The 26,672-nt window shown below is 42.1% G+C and overlaps 1 protein-coding gene across 3 annotated transcripts in view; it reads right to left on the bottom strand.

The window, feature by feature from the left end:
- Positions 1-26,672, bottom strand: part of SRRM3 (serine/arginine repetitive matrix 3) — a 454,137-nt gene that overhangs the window by 140,456 nt on the left and 287,009 nt on the right. For all 3 annotated transcript variants that reach the window (XM_088446398.1, XM_088446399.1, XM_088446400.1), the window contains exon 5: positions 4,076-4,210. In XM_088446398.1, coding sequence (XP_088302524.1) covers positions 4,076-4,210 — 135 coding nt within the window. The remainder of the gene's footprint in view (positions 1-4,075; positions 4,211-26,672) is intronic.

Raw genomic sequence — 26,672 nt, 5'->3', positions numbered from 1 at the left:
CGTTGATTCTTTTTTGCAGCCCCGTGTCTCAACACTAAGATCACATATAAAAGATACTACTCATTTCTTACAATTGATACAGAATATCGAATGGAAAGAGTCATAGGCTTTCCTGACTATGGATGTAGAAAGTTTATATTCAAATATCCCACATACTTTCGGGATAGAAGTAATTACTAATAGGCTCAATATGGATGGTGATCTTACAGAGAGACACAGGTACTTTCTTCTTGATACTTCTACTTTCATATTACAACACAATTATTTTTTATTTTTGGAATCTTTCTATTTACAGACTATGGGTACAGCGATGGGGACCAGGTTTGCGACAATCTACGCCAACCTCTACACGGGGAGATGGAAGACCGCCTCATGTGGGGTGGCAAGTTTGGTGCACACCTGGTCCTCTGTGGCCAGTATCTAGATTATCTTTTTTTCATTTGGGATGGGGACTCTTCTTCTGCTCACCAATTTGTCACTTATCTGAACACCAATTCCTTTAATCTCCAGTTCACCCACTGTTTTGACACTAACCAGATAACCTTCCTGAATGTGACCCTAGAGATTCAGAATAATAGAATCTGTACTTCTAATTACTCCAAGAAAGTGGGGAGGAATGCATGTTTGAACTTTAATAGTGCCCACTATCTGCCCTGGAAAAAGAATATTCCCAAAGATCAACGACTGCAATTGAGAAGAAACTGCTCTAATATTGAATCCTTTGAAAAGCAGGCAGAGGATATGGTAAATTCCTTCCAACAACGAGGATATCCGGAATTAGTTATTAAAAAAGCCCTGAATGATGTTAGAGCTACTAATAGAGATAAACTCTTAGCACAAAAGAAAAGGGAGGAGAAAGAAGAAAAAGATAAAGTAGGGAAGTAACATTCATATCCACTTACAATAATCAGTACTTAAAAATTAAAAATGTAATACAAAAAAATTATATTTTGAAACAAGACCACTTCTTATGTGACTATATTCCCCCCAAACCTGTCTTTATTTTTCGAAAAAATAGATCCCTTAAGACCCTGTTGGCACCTAGTTATTTGAGACCACTAACTGACCAACAAGTGAAGCCTCAGAACATCTCATGGCTTCAACCAAAACCTAAAGGATTCTATGAATGTGGAGGGAATAGATGTATCACATGTAATTATATTACTAATAAAGTGACATCTATTAAGATGAAAACAGAAGATCTCTAAGAGATCAAGATTTTTATTAATTGTAATAGTACTCATGTGATATATATGTTGAGTTGTGATTGTGATCTCAAGTACATTGGGAGGACAACAAGGATGCTTAAGTCCAGATATCTCGAACATCGGAGAAATATATTAAAGAAAATACAAACACACAGTGTAGCCAAGCATTTTTTGGACCACCATAATGGGGATCCAAAATGCGTGAAATTAATTGGCCTAGAACATATCCCAGTGACAAGATGGGGCGGGGACTGTTTTAAAAAATTATTTAACAGGAAGTGTTTTGGATGTTCAAAATTAATTCTATATATCCAGATGGCCTCAGTGAGGCGGTAGAACTTAATACAGTGATCTAGCAAAACTGTTAGTATATTTATATATTTTATTTTTATTTTTTATCCTGCTTAGAGTTAACATATTAGTTTTTTTTGCTTAAATATAGTAAACAAGTGTTCCTTTTGGAGAAAGGGTTTCTTTTGAAAGATTTGGATATTTAAAAACAATGAGTTGATATAAATACTCTTTGAATCTTTATTCTTTTAAAGAAATGAGAATACTAATTGTGATTAGAAAGACTATATGCATCTAGCCCACAGAGAAATATATGAAGTGAGAATTAATGTTTGTGAACTATATTAACTATTCTGATGAGATACATTTATTATTTAGATACATGTAAGTTGTAGACAGGGACACAAAATGATTACTGTTCCCATGAATCATGCTAAATAGCTGTGATTCTAATTCAAAGTGACCAATTGTGATATAACCCTGAACAGAATAGGATTAATATACCTACTACAAAACCCATAATTCTGGGGACAACATCTAACTCTTGATAGGCTGTGTTTTGGGTCATATGACCTAATTTACCGTGGATTGGACATCCACCCGATCACGTGACATATACATGTGATCGGACTAGCGATCACCACTGACTGGGAGCAAGAGGGTGCAGCGGCAAAGGGGGAGATAGATGGGATGTATTTGCCTCCCTCCAAGGTCCCCTTCGGGTGGCGCCAGAGTGGATATCCACGATCTGTGATGCGAAAGGTACATTCTGACCACCGGCCTTTGTTTACATCACATGATCGGTGGCCCGGGAAACCGGAAGTTCCGGGGCTATTTATAAAACAATATATTATTTTCTTCAAAATGTAGAAATACCAAATGGGTCTCCCTCCAAACTATACATTGATGTGATTACATTTGTAACAAACTGTTTTTTTTACAATTGTATTATATATATGGCATTTTATAATTGGAACCATGTGCTAATTAGCAGCCATTTTTAGAGGGGTATAAAAGTACCATCTTGCACACTAATTGGACACCTTTGAAAAAGCTGCAACTTGATCCATGAAATACATCAGTGACCACCAGGGATTATCACCCTCACCCAATTTTTATCTTATTGGACTTATTTGTTCCGAATAACCATCAATCAGCCTGAACCAGCCCTTGGAACCAAAATGCACAAAGCCAACTGGGAGTAAATATATATCATCTTTGTTTGGACTATACAACACATGGACACTGTATGATTTGAGGACCCATTATTCTGAATTGTTGATTAATATCTTAAAGGGACATTCCTCTAGCGGTGATAAGGATCATTATACAGTGGACAGTCCTAAAATGTGCATCTCTTTGCACCCCTAGGGCTCTATTTACTACAATCCGCATTTTGAATGCAGACTGTAGTTTGATATTACCAACTGAATTTGCATTGCGAATTCAGGCAATATCACTGGGATTTACTAAAAATCCCTTTCAGGGACAGAGCTTGCGATAAAGCTCTGTCCCTGCGAATCCTCTCCGCACACTTATCACGGTATTTTCGCAAAAAATAAACAGTCAGTTTATTTATTTAGTTGCCACTTACAACACCACAACCTTATATAATGCAATTTGAATGTACTGTAGTATATTGTTTTCTCCATTTGTGGTACTTAGACAATTTGAGTGTTATGGTGCATACACACAGTACGATCAGTCAGTGATAACAATATCGCTGACTGATCGTCCTGCACCTTCCCGGTGTGCTGGATGATCGTTATCGTTCATCCTGCACACCACCGATGGGCCAGCAACCCACGATTCCTATGTAACCTGGTCGATATCGACCAGGTTGGCCTGCATGCACGGGCGATGGTCGATATAGTTATCATCCATACGAGTCCGCGCATCGCTGGTCGTTGGGCACCATAAAATTAATGATCTGAACTATATCAATATGGTAGATATCGTTCATGTCGTGCATTTTTATCGTACCGTGTGTACGCACCATTAGTAAATAGTTTTATCCATTCAATATATCTATTGATCAATATAATACTAATCATCGTTGCATCTGGTTTATATTTTTCTCCTTACTACATGCAAAATTATTTTAAACATAACACTAGTAATTGTGTACAATTATTATCTATTATTGTTATTATTGGCATGCAATAAAGAGCTCTGCCTGAGGAAGCCTACCTATCTGTGATATAGTAGTCTTTCATAGGTATAGTGCTTAGATATAGATACCATTATTACTCGGACCAGATTAATTTTTAATTATTGAAATTAATTTTTTAATTATGTATTATCACCAACATCTGTAATTTAGTAAAGACTGTGGCTTACCCGCAACCTCATTTATTTACAATGATTCAACTGCACTATATGCAAATAAACATGACATAGCAACTTATCAATGATTGTTTATTTAATGTTAACATTACGCATGAAAAAATGGTACTGCATGTGCTACATGATTTCAGTGGAATCACCCAGCATTAATAGATAATTTGTTGTTTGCTACATCTGTAGTTAACGCCTGACACATGGTTTAAAGGTTAATGTGCATAAATTGTTATTACCTGTAGTCCCTCTGGTTACTATCATCTTGATACCAATCACTGTGACAGTCACATTCCAGGGTGTAGCCTTCCCCATACACTGAATACTCTGTGGTACTTTCTTCGCCAGGAACCACATAATGGTTTTTAATTATTCTGGTAAAAATCAATAAATATATAAATAAATAAAATAATAATTTTCGATATTAAATAAAATATATATAAAAATATATTCAATAAAAGAATATAATCAAGAATATAAAACAAAAAATATATATTAAATCAATATTCTTTTTTAGTACTGTATACCACAACATTGAAAGAAATAATCCAAACTATACACTAGTAGAACCAGCATTTGCAAGGCTTCATGAACAATGTTTTGCCGAACAAAATATATGGTCTAATATGTGTAATATTCACAGCATTATCTACCAATTTGCCAATAGCCTCTTGATGATCTTTTAAAAGTACCTTTCTTCTTTTTGTTTTATGTTGCAGCTTGCAAGTGTTACACAATAAATTTTGAACCCTGAAAGCAGGTTGCATCAACAACACTGAAACATATATGATTGCAGTACTGTAAAGATGTGTAACGTGTCTGTTCATTCTACAAGTGCCCATTAAAGTTTACATGTTACTCAAGTGGAATTTGGCTCTTAGGGCCATATTCAATTGCAGGCGAAATCTGCCATTTTCGCCGTCATTTGCGAATTGGCTGTCAGATCAGCCGCTATATTGGCTGCGATCAGCCGATTTGCACACGATTTGCGGCCGATTCCACCAACGACAGCGAATCAGACGTTTTTCGCCTAAACACTGGAGGAAAAACTGTTCTCCAGCCTGGGGCAGGCGAAAAAATTTACAAAATCCCTATTTTTGGGTAAAAATGTGGGGATTTCTTACAAAACCCTTTAGACAGCCTCCCTAATGATACTTTAGCGAGGAAAAAAAAATTTTTAAATTGCGTAGTTTGGCGAAAAATAGGCGCTGAAATTTTGGTCCAAAAATTTTTTTTCCCCATGAAAAATGCGTTTAACGTATTGGGGCTGGAATTTTGGTGGGCTATAAGGCTGCGCCAAGTGTTGTAAACATCGCACGTGGCTGGCGCAGGTGGTTTTTTAAAACCATTAAAAACACTTGTCTCATCTTTATGTCCCTCCAAAATACTAGCCCCAATACATTACATATATTTTTCACGCAAAAAAAAAACGATCAGACCGATATTTTGAGCTGTCGTTTTTCGCAATTTCCGAAAAAATTTTTTGCTAAAGTATCTTTAGGGGAGCTGTGCAAAGGGTTCTGTAAGAAAGCCCCACATTTTTACACAAAAATAGGGATTTTGCACATTTTCCCTCTTTTTTTAAAATGGATGGCGATAATATCGCCAAAAAAATCGGTGATATTATCGCGGGTGCGATAATATCCCTGGTAAGTGAATACGGCCCTTAGTGTTCCCAGTCCAACCCCAGCCTCACTACACAGCGTAATGAATTGAACATCATTATCCTAGCTCTATTCTTAGGAACAAATACTGCTGCTCATTTTTGTGCGAACATCTATAAGCAATGTTTTACTACCCTACCAACCCATGGAGCATCCTAGAGCAAGGTTCTGATCGAATCTTATGCTAATTGAATTTGTCCTATAGATTATAAATCCTGCAATTACCTACAATAAAAACACTGAGAGATTGACAGGGGGCCTTAGAGAAGCCCATTGACTAGAGAAGTCTAGAAGGAGGGAAAAAAAATTGAAGCTCACCAGTGATAAAGAGCACTAACTGCAACCTTGTGATTGAGTACTGATCAGACAGTTTACACAGGAAAAGATGCACAGTAGAAAAAATACTTTAAGTGCATATGTCCAGTCCGATGTATGTCAATGTGCGTCTAGCCGTAAAACAGTAGCAATTACACTAGAACAGTGGTTCCCAAACTCTCTCAGTTCGATGCACCCTTAGGGACTCCATAATTTTTTCAAGGCACACCTAGCCAAAATAATTGCTGAGCAGTCTGCTTTTTTAAGTAGTTGGGTCAAATAGCGTAATAAGTATTTAGGTCAGGACAGAAATACTTATTATACACATAAATCCAAGGAAAAAAGACTATTTAAAATCCATGTCCATTTGCTCATCTCCATATCCCTCCCTTTGCCCCCTCTCCATATTTCCCATTGCAGCTCCCTCCATGTGTCTTCATTCGCCCCTCTCCATGTCTCTCCCTTTGCCCCTCTCCATGGGCCGGATGTACTAAGCATTGCATGTGCGATGCGGTACATCCCGCTTCTCATCAGGTTCATACCGCGGTTGATCACCTCAGTATGTACTTAGAATATCGCAAAGGACATCTCTCCCGATAAGAGCTGTCCTTTGCGATGTCACCGGAAAGAGGGACTTCCGGGTTTAACACCCAGAAGTCCGTCTGACATCCTTCTGCATGCGCAGAAGGACGCGGGCCATGGGGGGAGATGGGAGGGATCCGATTGGATCCCTCTCAAGGGGAGCGTCCCAAACAAAGCCCATAGGTTTATATTGGGTAAAGCCACCTGAAGATTGCATTACTCACCGGGACGATGCATCCTGGTGCTTTGTACATATGGAAAATGTGTTATTAAAATATTATTACCATATTAGTACATCCCTCCCCATGTTTTTCTTTTTGCCCCCTTACTTATCTTTAGTGTGATCGCCAGCGCCGTTCTGCAGTATCGCTCCTCCGTTGTGGGACCTCATTCAGCAAGAGGCAGCCTCGCGATTCACTACATGTTGCTTTCCACTGACAGGACCGCTCCTGCATGCTCCCACCTTTCATAGCCCCAACCCCTCTCCCCCTGTGCACCAACAAAAATTTACATAAAAAAAACAAATAAAGACACTGGGCGGGCTTGTTAGGCCACCAGCTGCCACGGCACCCCGGTGAGAGCACTATGGCATCCCAGGGAGCCACGGTGCACAGTTTAGGAAGCATTGCATACAGTCTAGTGACTAAACTATACTTGCCAACTCTTATTTTTGTCCCTCCTGAAGACTCAAGGACACCACTTGCAGCATTAGGCCCTGCCCCTTAATGGTATAATTCTCAGAGTTACTGGTCTATGAAGAGGCCGCAGGACAAACAATATGCTATTCTCAAAGAATTGTGACATGAAAGCATCTTGTTGAACCAGCACCCTTTCCATGGACTTGTGATTCGAGGCATTTTGCTCCCCATCCTGCCTATTTCACCAGGAGGGTCGCAGGGCCGGGCATATTTTTTTGGTAAGCGAATACAGATTTTGGTGCCCCTCTTGCTGGAGAGGGATTTTACGGCTCCAGATGCTGACACTGTGCACATGTGCAGTGTCAGATTCCCCAGAGAAGTCTTTCACAAATGTGACTCCTCCAATATGCCGGAGACTGTTAGTAAGTGCTGCAATTATTTAATACAGCCTCTTAAAATGCCAGAATCAAGTTATCATACTAACAAATAACACATTTTTGTTATTTTGGTATACAGTATGCACAGCACCCCTCTCCCTTCACAGCATATCCCCTCACAACACCCCGCACACTTCATAGCATAGCACCCCTTGCCCCACACTGCACAGTACCCCTCACAGCACATCACACCATTTCCCTCAAATCACAACACAGCTCCCTCATAGCTTCTCTCTCCCATCACAGCTCCCCTCTCCATTCACAGCTCCCCTCTCTCCCAACACAGCTCCCCTCTCCCAACACAGCTCCCCTCTCCCATAACAGCTCCCGTCTCCCAACACCGCTTCCCTCTCCCATAACATCTCCCCTCTCCCAACACAATGTTATGAATCTCACGGATGCTCCATGTAAACCCCCTAGAACCCAGTCTAGCAAGGTCATCTGCCACTAACAGCCACTCGTTGTTCCCTTAGAACAAGGATCTTCGTCGGTACTTAGATGGCCGTCTGGTCTTAATACTCGGGGTAGTAGCGGTTTACACGGGAGTCCACTGGGATCCAGAGGAAAGATTGAGGAACAGGTCAGGGAAAGTCAGTGATGCAGCTAGGAAGCCGACGGTGCGGCTAGAGCCGGTATACAAACTAGAGAACTGAAGATTCGGCTTTGGGAGCCAATGGTGCAGCTTGGATAATGTTGATGTGGCTTAGAGCCGATAGTAGAAGCTGGATACAGGAGGTACGGCTTTGAGAGCCGATGGTGTGGCTATATGCCGGAGATGCGGCTTTGATAGCCGATGGTGTGGCTTGGATGCTGGAGGTGCACCTTTGAGAGCCGATTGTGCAACTATATGCTGGAGGTGTAGCTTTGAGAGCTGATGGTGCGGCTTGGATACCGGAAGTACGGCTTTGGAGCCGATGGTGTGGCTATATTCTGGAGATGCGACTTTGAGAGCTGATGGTAAGGCTTGGGAGCCGGCGGTAGTGTGGAAACTGCTGGAGCAGCTGAGAAGCCGATGGTGTAGCTTGGAGGTCCATAGCAGTATGGGTACTGCTGAAGCAGTTGGGTTGCCAATGGAGTGGTTTGGGAGTCCGTAGCAGTATGGGAACTGCTGAAACAGCTGGGACGCCGATGGAGTGGCTTGGGAGCCAGTAACCGGAGACAGAGCAATGCAGCCGGAGACACAGGATACACTACACGAGAGGATACCGAAACGCTGACCATGCAGCAGAGCTGAGGGATCCAAAAGGAACGCTATAGTCGGCGAGGTGGCAAAGGGCTAGCGTGCAGAAATAGAGTAGGAACCCAATCAAGTCAAGCTGTGGAGAACACGTGAAGTCTGGGGGCATCCAGATTGCCTAGCAACCGACGTAACTGGAACAACACTGCCAGAAGGAGACAAGTCATGACTGCGACTTGTAACATACAGCTCCTCTCTCCCATTACAAATCCTCTCTCCCATCACAGCTCCCCTCTCCCATCACAGCACCTCTCTCCCACCATAGCTTCTCTCTCCCATCGCAGCTCTTATCTCCCATCACAGCTCTTCTCTCCCATCACAGCACTGGTCCCGCCCTCGTATTGAATGTGGCGGTAACACTCTCCCCACCTCACAGCACTGATCCACTCTCCCCACCTCACAGCACTTACTTTACTATGGGGCTGGGACTTGGAGCCTGGCCTGTCGAGGGGCGCCACCCACAACAGCAGCGATCTCTGAGTCCTAAGGTCCTCACCAATTGCACGCTGCAGCGCACTGCCACTGCGATGTGATGTCAAGTTGCCTGGCCCAGCAGCCGTCTCAGATACTAAGCAAAGGAGCCGCGGCCCGCCCCTAACATAATGGCACATTGCAGGCAGCTGTGTCACAGATACATAGTCTGACAAACGCGACCTGCCCGAAACCGAGCTAATCTGTATGTCCCTGGCCGCGGCCGGGTCAAGGCCCCTCCTCTTTGTGGCGTCCTACTTTGCTGCATAACCATGGTATTTATAGAACCAACCTTGGAGGAACACCTACTGTTCTAAGAGTCTGAGTGATTCCCATTTGGGAGTCTCCTGAACTTTCAGGGGGAGAAGGTAAGTATGCACCAGACATATGCCAGATGTACAGATGTCTCCTTATCAGGGCCGCCATCAGGGAGGGACTGCCGGGCCTGGAGTCCCGGGCCCGGACACTTGAGGGGCCCGCCTGCTACTTCCCTTCCCCCCTGTCACAATAACTGTCACTGACAGGTCCGGCCAGGAGTCTGCTCCTACCAACGCGCTGAGGTCACTAATCCCTATATCTCCTCCCATCCACCCACTCCTGCAGCCGCCATGTTCTGGGCTGGCTGTGGGACAGGATGTTCCCTGGCTGGCGGCTGCTAGGTGCTGCTAGCCTTTAACACAGTTGAGCAGCCGGACAGCTTTGCTTCTCTGAGCACCTCTTAGCAGCGCTAGAGGTGTTCAGAGTAGCTGAGCTGTCTGGCTGTCGGCAGGTGCGCATGCATTGTGATTTGTCACATCAGGGAAGGCTGCTCTGCTGCCTGCTGGCTGCTGCAGTGGAGAAAGTCAAGTGTGGATCAAAGCAAAGAGGATAAAACGGAAGACCAGAGACCTAAAAAAAAGTGGGAAGTTTGCTGGAGAAGGGGGATTTGAGACTGGTGATTATTAAAGGAGTAGCTGTAGTGTGATTTTTTAAAAGGGGGGGGACTTGCTATGAGATTACTGAAGGGGAGGGGGTTCAGTAAAATGATTTTTGAAGATTGGGACTGTGAGGTAATTACTGAAGGAGGGGGTGCTGTGAGATGATTACTAATGAGGGGGAGCTGTGAGGTAATTACTGAAGGAGGGGGTGCTGAGATGATTACTAATGAGGGGGAGCTGTGAGGTAATTACTGAAGGAGGGGGTGCTGTGAGATGATTACTAATGAGGGGGAGCTGTGAGATTACTGAAGGAGGGGGTGCTGAGATGATTACTAATGAGGGGGAGCTGTGAGGTAATTACTGAAGGAGGGGGAGCTGTGAGGTAATTACTGAAGGAGGGGGAGCTGTGAGGAGATTACTGAAGGAGGGGGTGCTGTGAGATGATTACTAATGAGGGGGAGCTGTGAGATTACTGAAGGAGGGGGTGCTGAGATGATTACTAATGAGGGGGAGCTGTGAGGTAATTACTGAAGGAGGGGGTGCTGTGAGATGATTACTAATGAGGGGGAGCTGTGAGGAGATTACTGAAGGAGGGGGTGCTGAGATGATTACTGATGAGGGGGAGCTGTGAAGTAATTACTGAAGGAGGGGGAGCTGTGAGGAGATTACTGAAGGAGGGGGTGCTGAGATGATTACTAATGAGGGGGAGCTGTGAGGTAATTACTGAAGGAGGGGGTGCTGTGAGATGATTACTAATGAGGGGGAGCTGTGAGATGATTATTAATAGGGGGACTTTCTGTGAGGTGATTACTGAAGGGGGAGTGCTGTGATGTTACTGTAACATGGTCAACTCCACTGGCTCCAGCTATTTTTAATATGCCTCTATTTTTCGAGGTTCTCTGTATAATGGGGGCTGAGGGGGCCCTGTCTATTTTGTCAGTCCTGGGCCCCAGAATTTTTGATGGCGGCCCTGCTCTTTATACACCTAGCCAATACACCTAGCCTCAAAACAGTACTGATTAATTTGATATGCGATACTTGTATATCTGCGTGCGCCTGAATCTGTATACGAAGCACAAAGGAACATGGCGAGGAAAAAAGCCACAGCTGCTGCATAATAGCACTTCATATACAGATTCAGACTCAGTCTCACACAGATATACAAGTGTTGCATATCAAATTAATCAGTGCCGTCATGTGAAGCGGTTTGTCGCATCTGTTTGTGACTAAAACGCATTTTCAGGTGAAAAAGACGAGTTGCATGGGACCTAGCACATTGAGAAGGGCAGTTTGGCGTGACTGCAGCAATAGTGTATGAGGACACATCTGTACATATGTACACTGTATATACAATAGCGTAGTGATGTGGCTTGATAGTATTTGTAGTATAGTAGATTATCCAAACACAAATGATCAGAAATGCCAACTATCCGAACACGATCTGTGTTCATGCATGCAAATGTTAGTATATTCCTGTGATAACTCCTAAATTCGCAATGCAAATTTGGTCCAAAATATCACACAACTGCGCTTTTAAATGTGGATTGTAGCAAATATGCTCTAAATATCTTCGTTGTTTCTAAACGTCACAAAACACCTTCATCCACTCGTCTCTTCATTTGATAAATAGGCCCCTAATAATTATGCATATTAATAGCTGCTCTGAAAATTGCTAATTTCAAGTTGGCTTTCATAAAAGTGAAAATAAAACAAATGATATGCGTGAAATACACTGTAAATGTAACATTTCTTTATGTACTATCGGTTCAGATATCTGCTTAATGTGCACTTGCGAATAGCTGACAGATATGATTTATGAAATGAAATCTAACAAAGTATTTTTAATACCTGTATAATACTATGGGGAACTGCACTAGAAAGAAGAATGAACTGCACTAGAAAGAAGAATTACATATTGTTTAATTAAAGATTTATGTCCCTTTGCATAAATACCCACATGTGAGACCTTAAGAGTACACAGTTTTGCCAATTTAAACTATGGTAGCATAGAAGCCACAGATGTATCCTCTATGTATTAGTATGAAATGCACTGTCTGTATTATAAGTACCTGTTATATTAGCTGTCAATATTTGTGTCATATCCAGTAATATCTATTATAATAAATAAACTCTAACCACAACTTGTTCCTTGGTGAGTTACTTAGAGCAGTATTGGCTAACCTTGACACTCCAACTGTTATGGAACTACATGACCCAGCATGCACTGCTACAGTTTTGCTATTAGGGCATGCTAAAACTGTGGCAGGGTATGCTGGGATATATAGTTCCACAACAGCTGGAGTGTCAAGGTTAGCCAACACTGACTTAGAGCATCTGCATAGTATTTAGGTCTCAGTATTATGTCAAGCCTAAAAGATGGTGAAGTAAACTAAGACAGAAAATAACACTAATTTGCACTGTTCCTTTTCTCGAGGACTATTAAATGCCATATATTTAAGTACATAAATATTTATTTTTAAATAGTGGAAATAGTATTACAAAGCATTGTTAATAATAGCATTTAGAATTTCGTCCCTAAAAATAATGAGATCATTCAATTTAGAAATTGTAGATACAATTGATGATAGTCATTCATACACAGGGCCGAGCCAGCGGGTAGACAGGAGAGGCAGCTGCCTGCTACAAATCCAACACTGAATACAATTATTATTTTCTACTTCAAAAGACTAGTCTGAAACCTGTGCCTTCAGTGTGATCATCATAGGAAATAAGAAATCCCTACTGTTCCGTGGCTTGTTAGACTCAATACCAGCATACACACAGAATCATAAAATAAGAGCCCAGCACCGGTGTTGGGCAGTGTTAATGTAAATATGCCATGGTTATGTACGAAAGCTTAGAAGGATGGGTGCAATTCAGAATCTTTCTCTTGGGTAACAAAATAACTTGTCCTGTTACTGCAGACACATTGTACAACAAATCGATAGTATGAAACTTGGATACAGAGAAGTTGATTACATAAAAATAATTTCCAATTGCTATTCATAAGAACAATCTACATTAAATCTGGGTAATTCATTTTAGAGCATTCCTAAATTAATGTATTCTTGTACCCTTAGGGCTTTATGCAGTTATATACATAGAATTACAATGCTCCATTTTTGAGGGGAGCAGAGAGGTGCAATATGTAATATGTAATATTTAGCTATAACACATAACACAGGTCTGATGAAAAAGAGTGCACATAGTACGGGAGAGATCAGGAACACGCACTGCAAGGTAATGATTAAACTTGTACAGTCTAGCTCTACCTCAACTCTTCCCACTGGGCAAGCCCCCAGACCGATAAGTACACATAAAGCAGGCCCCAAAGGAGACAAATACAGTAGAATAATACTGTACAGATGTGTCATAGTACACCTAGCCTTTTTGCGCTAGGTGCCTGTTTCAATTCCTCTGCTGTGCACTTTTTCTTTACAGAGCAGTTTATACTTATTTGACAATGTGGTATTAGATACTCAGGGGTATATTTACTAAAGTGCGGGTTTTCAGAAGTGGAGATGTTGCCCATAGCAACTAATCAGATTCTAGTTATTATCTTTTAGAATGGGATGGTGCTAAATGAATGTTAAGCAGAAGCTAATTGGTTGCTATGGGCAACTTCTCCTCTTCTAAAAACCTGTACTTTAGTAAATATACCCCTCAGGTCTTTGGAGTACTCTGTGCTATATTGATACCTAGTCAACTGCATACTGGATTGCATTTTTATAACAATATACATGTTTCAATTAATTATTACTGCTACATAGGCTTATGTTACAAGACAAACTAAAGACACAAAACCATCTTTAAAGTGTAAGTCTCATATATAAAAGTTAAGTTTTATTTGAATTTTAGAGTGCCCCAGTAAAAGAGCTTTCTTTTTTATTTCCAATATTCGCTTATTGTTAACTAGGTACTTAAGATTAGTATTTTTATAGAAAAGGAATTGAATAAAGTGGCAGATTTACCCAGGGGCGTCTTAAGAGAGAGGGCCCGAGTGCACTTCCCGTGCTGGGCCCCTTCCTCTCTCCCCGGTGGCCGGCAGCCGACTGACGCAGCTAGCCAGCCACTGGAGCCTTAGAAGACTCCAGGCACTAGAGTGTGCCCGGTGTCTACTGCGCATGCACAGAATGCCGGAAAGATGGCCGCTGTGTCCATTTTCCGGCATTCTGTGCATGCGCAGTAGTCTCCGGGCACACTCTAGTGCCCGGAGTCTGCTGCACATGCGCAGCACACCAGAAAAATGGCTGCGGCGGCCATTTTGCAGATGTTCTGAGCAGCGCTGACACCCGATGCGGGACCACAGACAGGTAAGTTTAAGTTTAAAATAATATGGGTGCAGTGTGTGCAGTGCGGGGGCACCTGGCCCCGGGAGCCCGTGTGCCCCGCACACACTGCACCCATTATAGATATGCCACTGGATTTACCCCTTTTCTGAAGAGAATGGGGTCAATCCTATTCCGTGCAATGTGAATTCAGCCGGGTTGCGAATGGTGCAATGTGCCGGTGTTTTAACACCATTGCAATGGCACATCGCACCCTTCGCACGGAATAGGATTGACTCCTATGTGTCCCACTTGTCATCTGCATGTGAACAAATACTGTGAATGATGAGTGGGATTCATCGTGTGTTGTGAGAGGGTAGGAAAGAACTAAAAGTAATTTATCATCCTCACCAGGACGGATGACCGGTGAGGACATGCAGGAAGCTGGCGGGGAGTCCAGGAAGTGCCTTCTATACGCATTACAGCGCTGACAGCACTGTAAATTGAAAAAGGTTGTGAGAGGGACTTTAAGTTCCTCTAGCTCCCCCACTGTATAAGATATAAAGATGGAGGCACCCTAGTTTGAAATAGAGGAGTACCCTCTTTTAAACTATGTGCCCCCATAGAAATATATATACCTGGTGAATAGTGTGATCACCAGGCATTCACCCCTGCACTACAGAAAAATCAGAGTCCATTGATGGGAGAAGTGATCATCGGACAATGTTAACCTGCTCTATGGAAAACATAAGTTTTCTGTAAAAGTGGGGTGGGCACTATGTGCCCTATCACCCCCATAATGTCATCAGCAACTGTGTGGGAACCTATATTTGAAAGAGGGGAGTCCGCTCTTTCATATTGTGGACCACTAAAGCTTAGATCTCCCTCTTTTTGAGTCAAATCAAAAATTGGTTCCATCATTTAATGCAGGAGCTTTCCCAGTGTAAAAAAGTAGTAGGCCATGTTGGGCTGCGATATTATATGTACATATAGTGAATGTTTAAATCTAGACAGCGAAAATGTGCAAAACATAAAATAAAAATGTCATATCATTTTCAAGAGTACAATTTTTTGTGTGAAAAAACTACATGTAGAATCATCTGGTTGCAATTTTAGAACAATGAATTAATGCCGAAAGTAGTTATTTGTGCAAAAATCACTTTGGACAGTGGTTCACTTTGGTTCAGTTTCAATAAAAAAAATGTATCTGGGCATTTTAGTTACATTTTATTTGAATTGTTATATTCATCAAATAGATTAACAGTATTTTTGGAAAAATACAGTCTTTTGAAAAAAAACAAAGTATAATTTGAGTGGGAAGTGTATAAAAAAAGAATATTGGTGATATTGATGATGGAATGTGAGGAGCATTAAAGGTGAAAATGGCCTCAGCGGAGAAGGGGTTAAGCAAACTGATAATGCAACTTTTCCTCCATTGTGCTACTTTTTCTTCAAATTTGCGTCTTACTTCGCTTATAGTGTGAATGTTTGGGGCGCACTAAATGGGGTTATTTGATGAGATTTGAGGATAGGTGTATGTATCCAAATCTGTATCTATTTTCTCCAAATATATCACAAAAATTTTAATAATAATAATAATAATAATAATTATAATAATAATAATAATAATAATAATAACAACAACACTGATCAACAACAATTTTGTCCCAAGGTTTTTGACGGGTGATCTAAGTATAACTTTTATGCTGAATTTTTTTTTATTATTTATATTATTCATTTTGTAATATTAAGCAAAATTAGCAGAATCATAAAACTTCTCCCAAGAAGATGTACTTCTGTTTTGTAAAGATGTTAATTCAGTCCATATTTGCCTACTTTTGAAAAAGCATTTCAGGGAGATTGTGAAATCGACACCTATAAGCGCATCAGTAAAGTGGGCGTGTACTGCTACATCTGAGAGGCGTGAACTTGACTTACATGCAAAAGTAAATGAACCCCAAAGCAGTTAGTGAGATTTATCTGTTGATGAAAACGCTCCGGGGATCATTGTGCCTTATAACCACTGCAGGGAAATAGTACTAATGATCCCATTTGAATGTACAGTACGTTTTTCTATATATATATATATATATATATATATATATATATATATATAAAACCACTTCATAATGGGGGTAAGGTGCAATCAGGGACATTGCTACTATTTCAGGGAGTCTTCCTGACAATCAAGGAGAGTTGGCAAGTATGATTCAGTCATGGGGGCAGTCGGTCATTAGCACAAAGTGTTTGAGTGGCGCTTGTAGCGTTTTTTCTCGATAACGGAAATAAAATTCCTTCTGTACCTAGTGCACATGCAATATGAAGCTGCGTTTAGAAAGGATCAGTATCAGGAATAGAAGTTGAATATCTGTGGAGCTCTAAAGGTGATTGAAATTAATGCAATTAAATGCTGCTGGGGAACTACACATGCAAGCAAGCCTTGCCACAGTTTTAGCACCCTAACAGCAGCACTACAATTATGGCCAACCTTATGATTTGTCTTTATTTTAAATGTCGACATTTTACCTGTGTCTACATTTTGTATGTTGACCTTATGGTTTGTCTATATTTTAACTGTCGACATTTTGACTGTTGACATTTATTTTATCAATGTAGACATTTTGATACTGTCAACTACATGAAGCTGTCAGCCTTCTGTCCATGTTGTCTTTTTGGTTGTCGACATTTGGCCATGTAGACATTATGACAGTTGACATTTTGGAGTCAATCTTTTCATTGTCTAAATTTTGACTGTTTAAATCCCATTTCAAAGTACTAAGAGGTTTTGCTTTTTGCTGTTATTGTTAGTAGATTAATATTAATGTCTTCTTTTGTGCAAACACAGCACAGTTTATCTGCATAGACAAGGACAGAAATATCTAATACTGGAAAAGATAATCTTTCAGTACATGAAGTGTCTTAAGAAAGGATTTGTGAGGACATTATTGTGTTATTATGTTCAAATCTTCTTAGGACATGTTTGGGGTTATTGGGGGCTGCTGTATGATTACTACTGTACAGTATATTATAGTTAATGAAAATATATACGACACACATACATACACACACATAAACAAACACATAAACACACACACACACACATCATTTGCAGAATGTGACGACATTCATAGTACTCTTGCATCCATTTCAATGAACTTCAAAAGCAATATCACTTTTGAGCATGCAATATATTATTAGTTAATGGCATGCTCGCCTACCCTCCCTTTCCGCGGGAGCCTCCCGATTTAAGATGGGAGCTCCCACTACCCCGCAAGGTATATGCAAACCAGCGCTTTCCCCACAAATGCCCGCAGAAAATGCTAACTACACATGCGCAATGGGGCCAGGGCTTGAATATAGGAAGACAGAGGGGCAGGGAGTCCGTTTGCTATGGAGCCCGGAGATGCTTCCCAGATCCGCCCCGTGCACAGAGCTGACAGTCACATGGGCCACACACTGACTGCTGAGAGAGACTGATTCTCCCAGCATTGCCTGGCCAGCCCAGGCTGCCCAGCCATAACAGTGGACAGCTGGAGAAGAAGCCAATGCCGAACTGACTGAGGAGAAGTGTGAGTGTTTCAGAGCTCACTGTAGCTCTAGCGAGAACCAATGGTGTCAGTGCTGCAGGAGAGGAGAGGTGAAGGGATCTATTAATGAGAGTGTTTGTGTGTGTGGGATGATGCTATTAATGTGAATCTGTGTGTGTGTGCGTGGGGGGAGTCCTAGTAATGTGAATCTGTGTGTGTGTGTGGGGGGGGGGGGTTCTAGTAATGTGAATCTGTGTGTGTGTGTGTGTGTGTGTGTGTGTGTGTCTGGGGGGGTCTATTAATGTAAATCTGTGTGTGTATGTGGGGGGGTGTTCTATTAATGTGAACCTGTGCGTGTGTGTGTGTGTGGGGGGGTTCTATTAATGCGAATCTGTGTATGTGGGGGGGTATTCTATTAATGTGAACCTGTGTGTGTGTGTGTGTGGGGGGGTTCTATTAATGCGAATCTGTGTGTGTGTGTGTGTGTGTGTGTGTGTGTGTGTGTGTGTGTGTGTGTGTGTGGGGGGGGGGGGGGGTTCTATTAAAGCAAATCTGTGTGTGTGTGTGTGTGTGTATATGGGGGGGGTTCTATTAATGCGAATCTGTGTGTGTGTATTTGTGTGTGTGTGTCTATTAATGTGAATCTTTGTGTGTCTGTGGGGGGTTCTATTAATGTGAATATCTGTGTATGAGGGTGTTCTATTAATGTGTGTGTGGGGGATCTATTAATGTGAATGTGTGGGGGCGGGTTCTATTGATGTGAATGGTGATCTGTTAATGTGAATGTGGCAGGGGGTGATCCAGTATTAATGTCAGTGTGGCAGGGCAGAGATATTAATGTCAGTGGGGGTGCTAGGGTGTCAGCGTATAGAAATATGTGGTATTATATGATCATTTGTGCCGGTGATCACAACAAATGTCATCTGAAATGCTGTGTGGTCATCTATATACTATAAAATGGAAGGCTGAAGCATTTAAATTAGAATGGTTGTGGAGGAACATATTCTTACTTTATCCACATTTCCTTTCGCAAGGCCCCCTTATGCCCCTGTCTCCATATGGAAATGTACTGACACCATTTTGCCTCCCTCTCAGAAATACAGAATATTTTGGTGACTTGCAGTGTCACGTGTCAAGTGTTTACATAAAGTCATTGTAATTTAATTTTTTCTAGAACACACTCAATTGGCAATAGATACGCCCATAGGTGGATCTAGACATGCCTTTTGGGCGGTGCTGGCCACTACCCTCAATGACGCACTACCGTAAATGATCTCCGTGAAACTCCTTTTCAAAAGTAGGCAAGTATGGTTAATGAGTGTTTGGAGGGGAGGGGTGGTGGCTAAGGATCAGCTTAGTGCTTCACAGAGTGCAAAACACGGCCATGGGTGCAGTGCCACACCCACATTATGCTGCGGAAACAACACCAACATGACATGGTCATGTTCTCAAAAATGATTCCTTGATCTGAGAGGTTGGGAGGTAATGAATAATGTATTATGCAGCCTGAACCCTACAAGATTTTCTCCAATATGTTGTTCAGATTTCTCAAGTGGTTTCTGGGTGTGCAAGGTGACAAATTACAGAACAGTAGGAAACATTGGAAAATATATGACAAAAAGCATGTAAGGTAGTGTCATGAAGTAAAGTGTCATAATGCAAGATATCAGGACACGTAAAGATAACATGGTTTGCTCAGATTAAAAAAAATATAAATTTTTTTCTCCTTAAGGATGACAAGTTTCTGACCTTGCCTTGACCACCTACTTCACATCCAAGATTGATACCATCCGACATTCCATCTCTTCAACTTCCTCCTATCTCTCCTATTCTTCCCTTCCCATCTTGTCTTCCGTCTTCTGCACTACTGCAGATGTAACCTGTATCCTCATCATCTCATCCTTTCATTCGTCCCCTGGTCCCTATTTCCTCTCATCTCCTCTGCTCCTTCTTTCTTGTAGCTTGTTCTCATCTTGCCCATCTCTTCCTCCTCTCTTCCTATTCCTTTATATCCTATATATATGTGACAAAACGCTTTAATAAACAGCGCTGAAACTTTGCAGATAAAGCTGCCTTAACTCTTTAATTTGCTTGGAGTGCCGCCGACTTCTCCTTCATGCACTTGCTTCCAGCATCCCACTTGTAATAAATAAATAAATATATATATATTTACATGGAATGATTGTTGGTGCTTGCAGCAGCAGAGCGACCATTAGCAAAGGGTGAATTGTCCGAGGGCGGCAGTTATTAAAGTGTACACAGAGTGGAGCAGCAGACAGAAAACAGGGTCTGAGCGCAAGGCCTGTGATCGTAAATGGCTACTTGAGAGGATCATAGTGTGGGCAGACTTGTTCAGCCCCACAGATGGGCAACAGTGCATCAAAGTATAGATAATCTGAATCAAGGACTACTTTAGATGGACTCTCAATGAACAATACATGCACATTAGATCATATGGGCTACAGAAGTACAAAGCCTGTCCATACACCATTGCTACAGTATCTGCTGCAAATGGTGAAACGCCTCCAGTTTGCTCAGAAACACAGTAATTGGACTGTAAAATATTGGAAATGGGTCATGTGCTCTGACAAATCAAATTTTTAGTCATACCGTGCAGATGATAGGGTGAGGATTTGGAGGCAAAAGCATGAAAGTATGGATCCTTCTTGCATCATCACAATTCTTCATGCTGGTGGAGGCAGCGTTATGGAGATCAGTTAATCGCATTTGTGCTAATGTTCCCCATAAAACGTACCGACAGTTATTAGGTGCATGCTTAGAAGAATTCATGCCATATTAAGGACTAAGGGCCTGATTCAGACCCGCTCGCAAGCGGGTCGATGGTCCCCGACTGTGCATGCGCCGCCTCCGGCGTGTGCATGTGCGAGACCCGTACTGCGACGGCAGCTCCGTCGCAATGGGTCTCGCTACAAGATGGGGAGGCTGTCGATGTTGATTGACAGCTTGCCCTGTTTTGTAGACGGGGAGGGGGGTGGCTGCACAAATGCAGGTATTCCCTTAGGAACACCTGGCGTTTGTTGGCAGCCCTACTGACATAACTCGTGATGTCAGTAGTGGACTTCCTGCTCTATTAGAGCAGGAAGTCCACTCGGGCTTGCGAGTGCTGAGACCCTAACAAAGGGCCTCCTCGCAAGCACGATGGTCGCAATAATCGCTGACCTGACTGGGGGCAGCCAGTTAGTCAGCAAGTATGCTTACAGTGAATCATGAGGCTTCATGCCTACACAACCAGCTTCTACCAGGTCGCAAGCCACCCAACAAACAAGCATATTTGAGCAATACAACATAACATAATATATAAAAAGTATTACTGCATACAGCATTGTTCTCAGTGAGCAAATGCAGTTGTTTTTCTACAAATCTCAGTTTGTTCTGTAAGAAATACTGTAGGTTGCAGATTTACATTTTTTTTTACAGATAATGTTAAATTACTTTAAATATACATTATACCAGAGAAGTCCTGGCTAAGTGGCCTCTGTAATCTAGTTGACATTTTAGGGTACAATAAGGATTTTGAAAAAGGTATAATAGTGCATTTCAGTAAAAAAAAATTGCCTTTAGCTACATAGTATATAGAATAAAGCTTGCAAGGCAGACTGTTTTATTTTGTTTTCAAGATTTAGTGGCTATATTTATTTTGGAGAAATCAGTGGGTTGTGATACTTTTAATTAACTAATACATCAAAGTATACATTTCACTTTATTGTAAGAGAGTGCATTGCAGTCTTATTAGACGACTTAGGCTAACATTGAATAGTGTAAAACAGTTACTTTACAAGAAAACAAAAACTTAAATTTAAAAAAAATCTAAAACTATTGTACAGTACAGGTTGAGTCTCCCATATCCAAATATTCCGAAATACGGAATTTTTTTTAGCATGAGTGAGATAGTGAAACTTTGCTTTTTGGTGGTTCCATGTACACAAACTTTGTTTAAGGCACAAAATTATTAAAAATATTGTATAAAATTACCTTCAGACTTTGTGTATAAGGTGTATCTGAACATAAATGAATTTCATGTATTTATTTATTACCAGCTATTTATATAGCGCACACATATTCTGCAGCGCTTTACAGAGAATATTTTTCATTCACATCAGTCCCTGCCCCAGTGGAGCTTACAATCTATATTCCCTATCACATGCACACACACACACATACGGGTTCATTTTTGTTGGGGGCTAATTAACCTACCAGTATATTTTTGAAGTGTGGGAGGAAACCGGAGCACCCAGAGGAAACCCACGCAAGCACAGGGAGAATATACAAACTCCACACAATTATGGTCATAGTGGGAATCAAACCCATGACCTCAGTGCTGTGAGGCAGTAATGCTAAACATTACACCATCTGTGCAGCCCCAATATGTACACAAACTTTGTTTGAGCCACAAAATTATTGAAAATATTGTATAAAATTACCTGCAGGCTGTGTGTATAAGGTGTATATAAAACATAAATGCATACTATGCTTAGATTTGGGTCCCATTCCCAAGATATCTCATTATGATATGGAAATATTCCAAGATACGGAATATTCCGATATACAAAATGACCCTGGTCCCAAGCATTTTGGATATGGGAGACTCAACCTGTACCTGGATGAAGTCTGATCATTCTCTCTCACTTTAATAGCAGTTAGTGTACTCACAAAGGACAAATCAAATGTTTGTCTACTCTGAGTGATCAGCTGGCAAATAATTTTTCTATGCAAAACAGAAGTAAACAGAACTTATCCAAGATTAACCTAAACAGACATTTACGAAGACTGGTGAACATAAAATAGATGTAGTAGCCATATACTTGCTATTATTTTATAAGCTGCACTAGAAAAACAAAAGACAGAATCTGATTGGTTGTTAATGGTTATTATCTTACAGTATGCACAAGTTTTTATAACTATCTCCCATAGATCCATGGCTTTTAGAACTGGTGCACACAACATATAGTATGAACCAAGGGTCTGATTCAGCAAAGGACACTTTAGATATCGCAGCTGCTAACAAACAATGTGCTATAGCAGCTGCTAGCACAATGTCAGATGTGGAGGGCGAAGGGTAGTACATGTAGCATATTTTTTGCCTTAAAATGTGTCCTAGTCACAGTGAGACTCAGATGCACCATGAGACTGCTGATTAATTTGATATGCAACACTCGTATATTTGTGTGCGATTGAGTCTGAATCTGTATACGAAGTGCTACAATGCCAGGTTGCGTTGTGCTTTGTTTACAGATTTAGTAGCACACAGATATACAAGTGTCACATATCATCCAGAAAAGATGCTCGGTGCAAGCATAGTCACACAGGATCTGATGGCTCATTCCCTCCAGGCATCTTGCGTTGCATGGAGTATTGAGGCTAGGTGAGGATACATCTGCTTTTTGATTAATTGCCTGGTCGCGTCTTCCCATCTGATGTGCTCAACATCAAATAGAACGATTCGATGGATGATGCTGTGTGGTAACATTACCCCTGTAACAATATATTGTGTCATTGTATAGTGGATCTTGTAGTATGGTGTATATGTATAAAATATATTGTTGCATTGTTTCAGGCCACCACCAGATCGATGCATCATTTAGGTGTGTACCCAGCTTATCATTACTAATGCAATCAAAATATATATTCTATTTAAGTTAGGGATGTGCAGGCTCGGATAGGTTCGAGTTTGCACGTGGAGTTCGGATTTTTCCCTCCAAAAAAACGGAACTCAGAACGAGGCAAAACGTCATCTTACATGGACGAACATCATCATTCCTGGACAAAAGACCAGGAATGATGATGTTCGTCCATGTAAGATGACGTTTTGCCTCGTTCTGAGTTCCGTTTTTTTGGAGGGAAAAATCCGAACTCCACGTGCAAACTCGAACCTATCCGAGCCTGCACATCCCTAATTTAAGTGTGTGTGTATACATACATTACATTTACTTCTGTGGCCAGGCCAATACCAATGTTTGTATACAGTGGCAACTTCAGGCAACATCACAGAGTTGTACGCAAACCCAAACCGTTCTTTGTCTCTTCTCATGACTCCACTCCCCCCTCCCACTTCCATTACTGGTAGGTGTCCCCCATGGTTCATTTCTTGGACCTCTCCTATTGTCCCTCTATACATCCTCCTCACATGAGTTCACCCCTAGAGGTAACTAAGACCCTCATCTACTCACTTGTCATCTCCAGATTGACTACTGTAACAGTCTCCTCTCTGGCATTCCTGCCTTCTATCTCTTTACACTTCAATCTGTCCTCAACGCTACTGCCCAGCTCATCTTCCTCTCCAAAAGCACTATATCTGCCTCCCCTCTCCTACAAACCCTTCGTCTTCAGAAGCCAATTGAAACTTCTCACAGTCACTTACAAAGCCCTCGCCCAATCCACTCTTATTTACATCTCTGGCCTTAGTTTCCTTCACAGTCCTGCCCGCCCACTTCACTCCACAAACGAACACCACTCCTCCCAACTGATTACTTACTCCCACTCACGCATCCAAGATTTCCCCTGCTGCTCACAGCCTGTGGAACTCTCTCCCTTTCCATATCAGACTCTCTTCCTCCCTACAAATCTTCAAAAGGGGCTCTCAAGCCTCACTTCTTTATCAAAGCCATCCAGCTCTCCACCTAACCAACTGCACCATGCTCCTTGCTCACTGTCTTCCCATCTGTGTCACCCCTGTTTGTCTGCCCCTCCCTTTAGACTTTAAGCTCTCAAGAGCAGGGTCCTATTCCCTCATGTGTTTTTCCTTCCCCTAGTTATACCATCATCTACTCCATACTGCCTACAACAGCAGCTATCCCTTGGGATCTGCCACCCTGCTGCCTACTTGAGTATTATGACCAGGCCTGGCGACAGGGGGGACTACGGGTACACCCGTGCCAAGCCCCAAGGTCCAGAGGGGCCCCGATGTCCAGACAGGCACAAAGCGGGCCGTGGACGGCACTTAGCTCCAGCCGGCACGCCGCGGGAGCGGCACCCGTACCCACCATCCAGCTTCCTTGTAGTCTGGCCCGGGCAGCGATGGACTCTTCCATGTGGCTCAGATGTGGTCTGGGCCAGACATGTCCTTCAGCAACATGACGGGGTGGCATCATAGGTCACGCCACCGCACATCGTCCCCGCCTGTCCGGTACGCTGCGGTGGAGAGGGGCGGGAACAGGGGTTTTGGGCTGAAGAAAGTGAAGGGGGTTGGGGGCTGAAGAAGGTAAAAGGTGCTGAAGGCTGGGAAAGATGATAGGAGTCATGGGACTAAGGGCTGGGGTAGGTGATAGGAGTTATGGGACTAAGGGCTGGGGAATGTGATAGGAGGTATAGGACTAAGGGCTGGGGAAGGTGATAGGTGTCATGGGAGTAAGGGCTGGGGAAGGTGATGGGAGTCATAGGACTAAGGGCTGGGGAAGGTGAATGGTGTTAGGGGCTAAGGAAGGTGCTGAGGTCTGAGGATGGTGATGAGGGTCTGAGGCTGAGGAAGGTGATGAGGGTGTGAGGCTGAGGAAGGTGATGAGGAGCTTTTGGGCTGAGGGTAGTGATGAGAGGCTGAACTTGAGGAAGGCGATGAGGGGCTGAGGACTGAGGATAGCAGGCTACAGACACCATCTTTCCTACCCCTGAGGCATCCACAGCACTGTCATCAAGAAGACCTTGGAAGAGACGGCAGACAAGAACTATAGACTGCATCATCAGTGACAGAGAGACAGTGTGGTAATCATAGTGTATTTTTACTTTATTTATAGGCTGGCATATCTTTCAGTTAACATGATCATGCTTCACATATCACACATGCAGGGGAGGGATGTGCGGGATCGGGGGTGGTGGTGAGGAGGTGGGGCCCCCAGAGACATCAGTGTACCGGGCCCCGAGATTTCTGTTTCCAGCCCTGATTATGACCACTGATGCAGCAATGTTTATATTATGTCCTGCGATGTTCTATACTGTAAAGATGTGACCACATACTGTACATCTAGCCTCCTTGCACATTAAACAGCCCTTTTAGGTAGCGCTGAGTGTCTTTTCATGTGCCTTTTTACCTTTGAATGCATCTTATTAGCACAGCCGCTGACGATGTAACATAGGCATGCCGCATATCATTTTAATATGCAAAAGCTGCTAGTGCGAATAAGATGCATTTGAAGGTAAAAAGTCGCACGAAAAGACCCTCAGTCACATGGCAAGTCACATGGCACTCAAACGTTATGTGTAACGCGACTTGCAACGCACAGAGAATAAATGTATGTGGATACCAGTGACGTGCGGTGGGGTAAATGGCTGGAGAGGCACTGGCTAGTATCAGAGCTAGATTTACACATATATATACGAAGCCGAGGGTTCATGTGGGCATTATATAAAGGTGCAGTAGTATATAGTGCTGGAAATTTGGTGTGCTTTGATCAGGGATGTGCGGAAATGGTAGACAGGGGAGGCAGTGCCTCACCTGTCATACACTTTATACTCCAGAGTTTTGACAATAAAAATTATTAGAAGAATACAAAGAAGATATTTATAATATTTTCTAAAAAAAATTCTTAGCAATTTTATAGTCAAAACTGTGGAGTATACCTAAGTATGACAGGAAAGGCTTTGCCTCATATGCCTCACCTCACCGCATATCACTGGTTCCTGTCTATGTACTTTGTAAGGCGCTGTGGACCCTTTGTGGTGCCATATAAATAAAGGATAATAATAATAATATTATTAATTATTATTATAATAATAATTAATAATAATACAAACCATCGGGTTTCAGGCCCACTGGACCAAGGAATTCC

Source organism: Taudactylus pleione, unplaced genomic scaffold, assembly GCF_031769625.1.
Source record: "Taudactylus pleione unplaced genomic scaffold, aTauple2 ptg000397bl, whole genome shotgun sequence".
Taxonomy (NCBI): Eukaryota; Metazoa; Chordata; class Amphibia; order Anura; family Myobatrachidae; genus Taudactylus; species Taudactylus pleione.
This window is presented reverse-complemented; position numbering and strand designations above follow the sequence as displayed.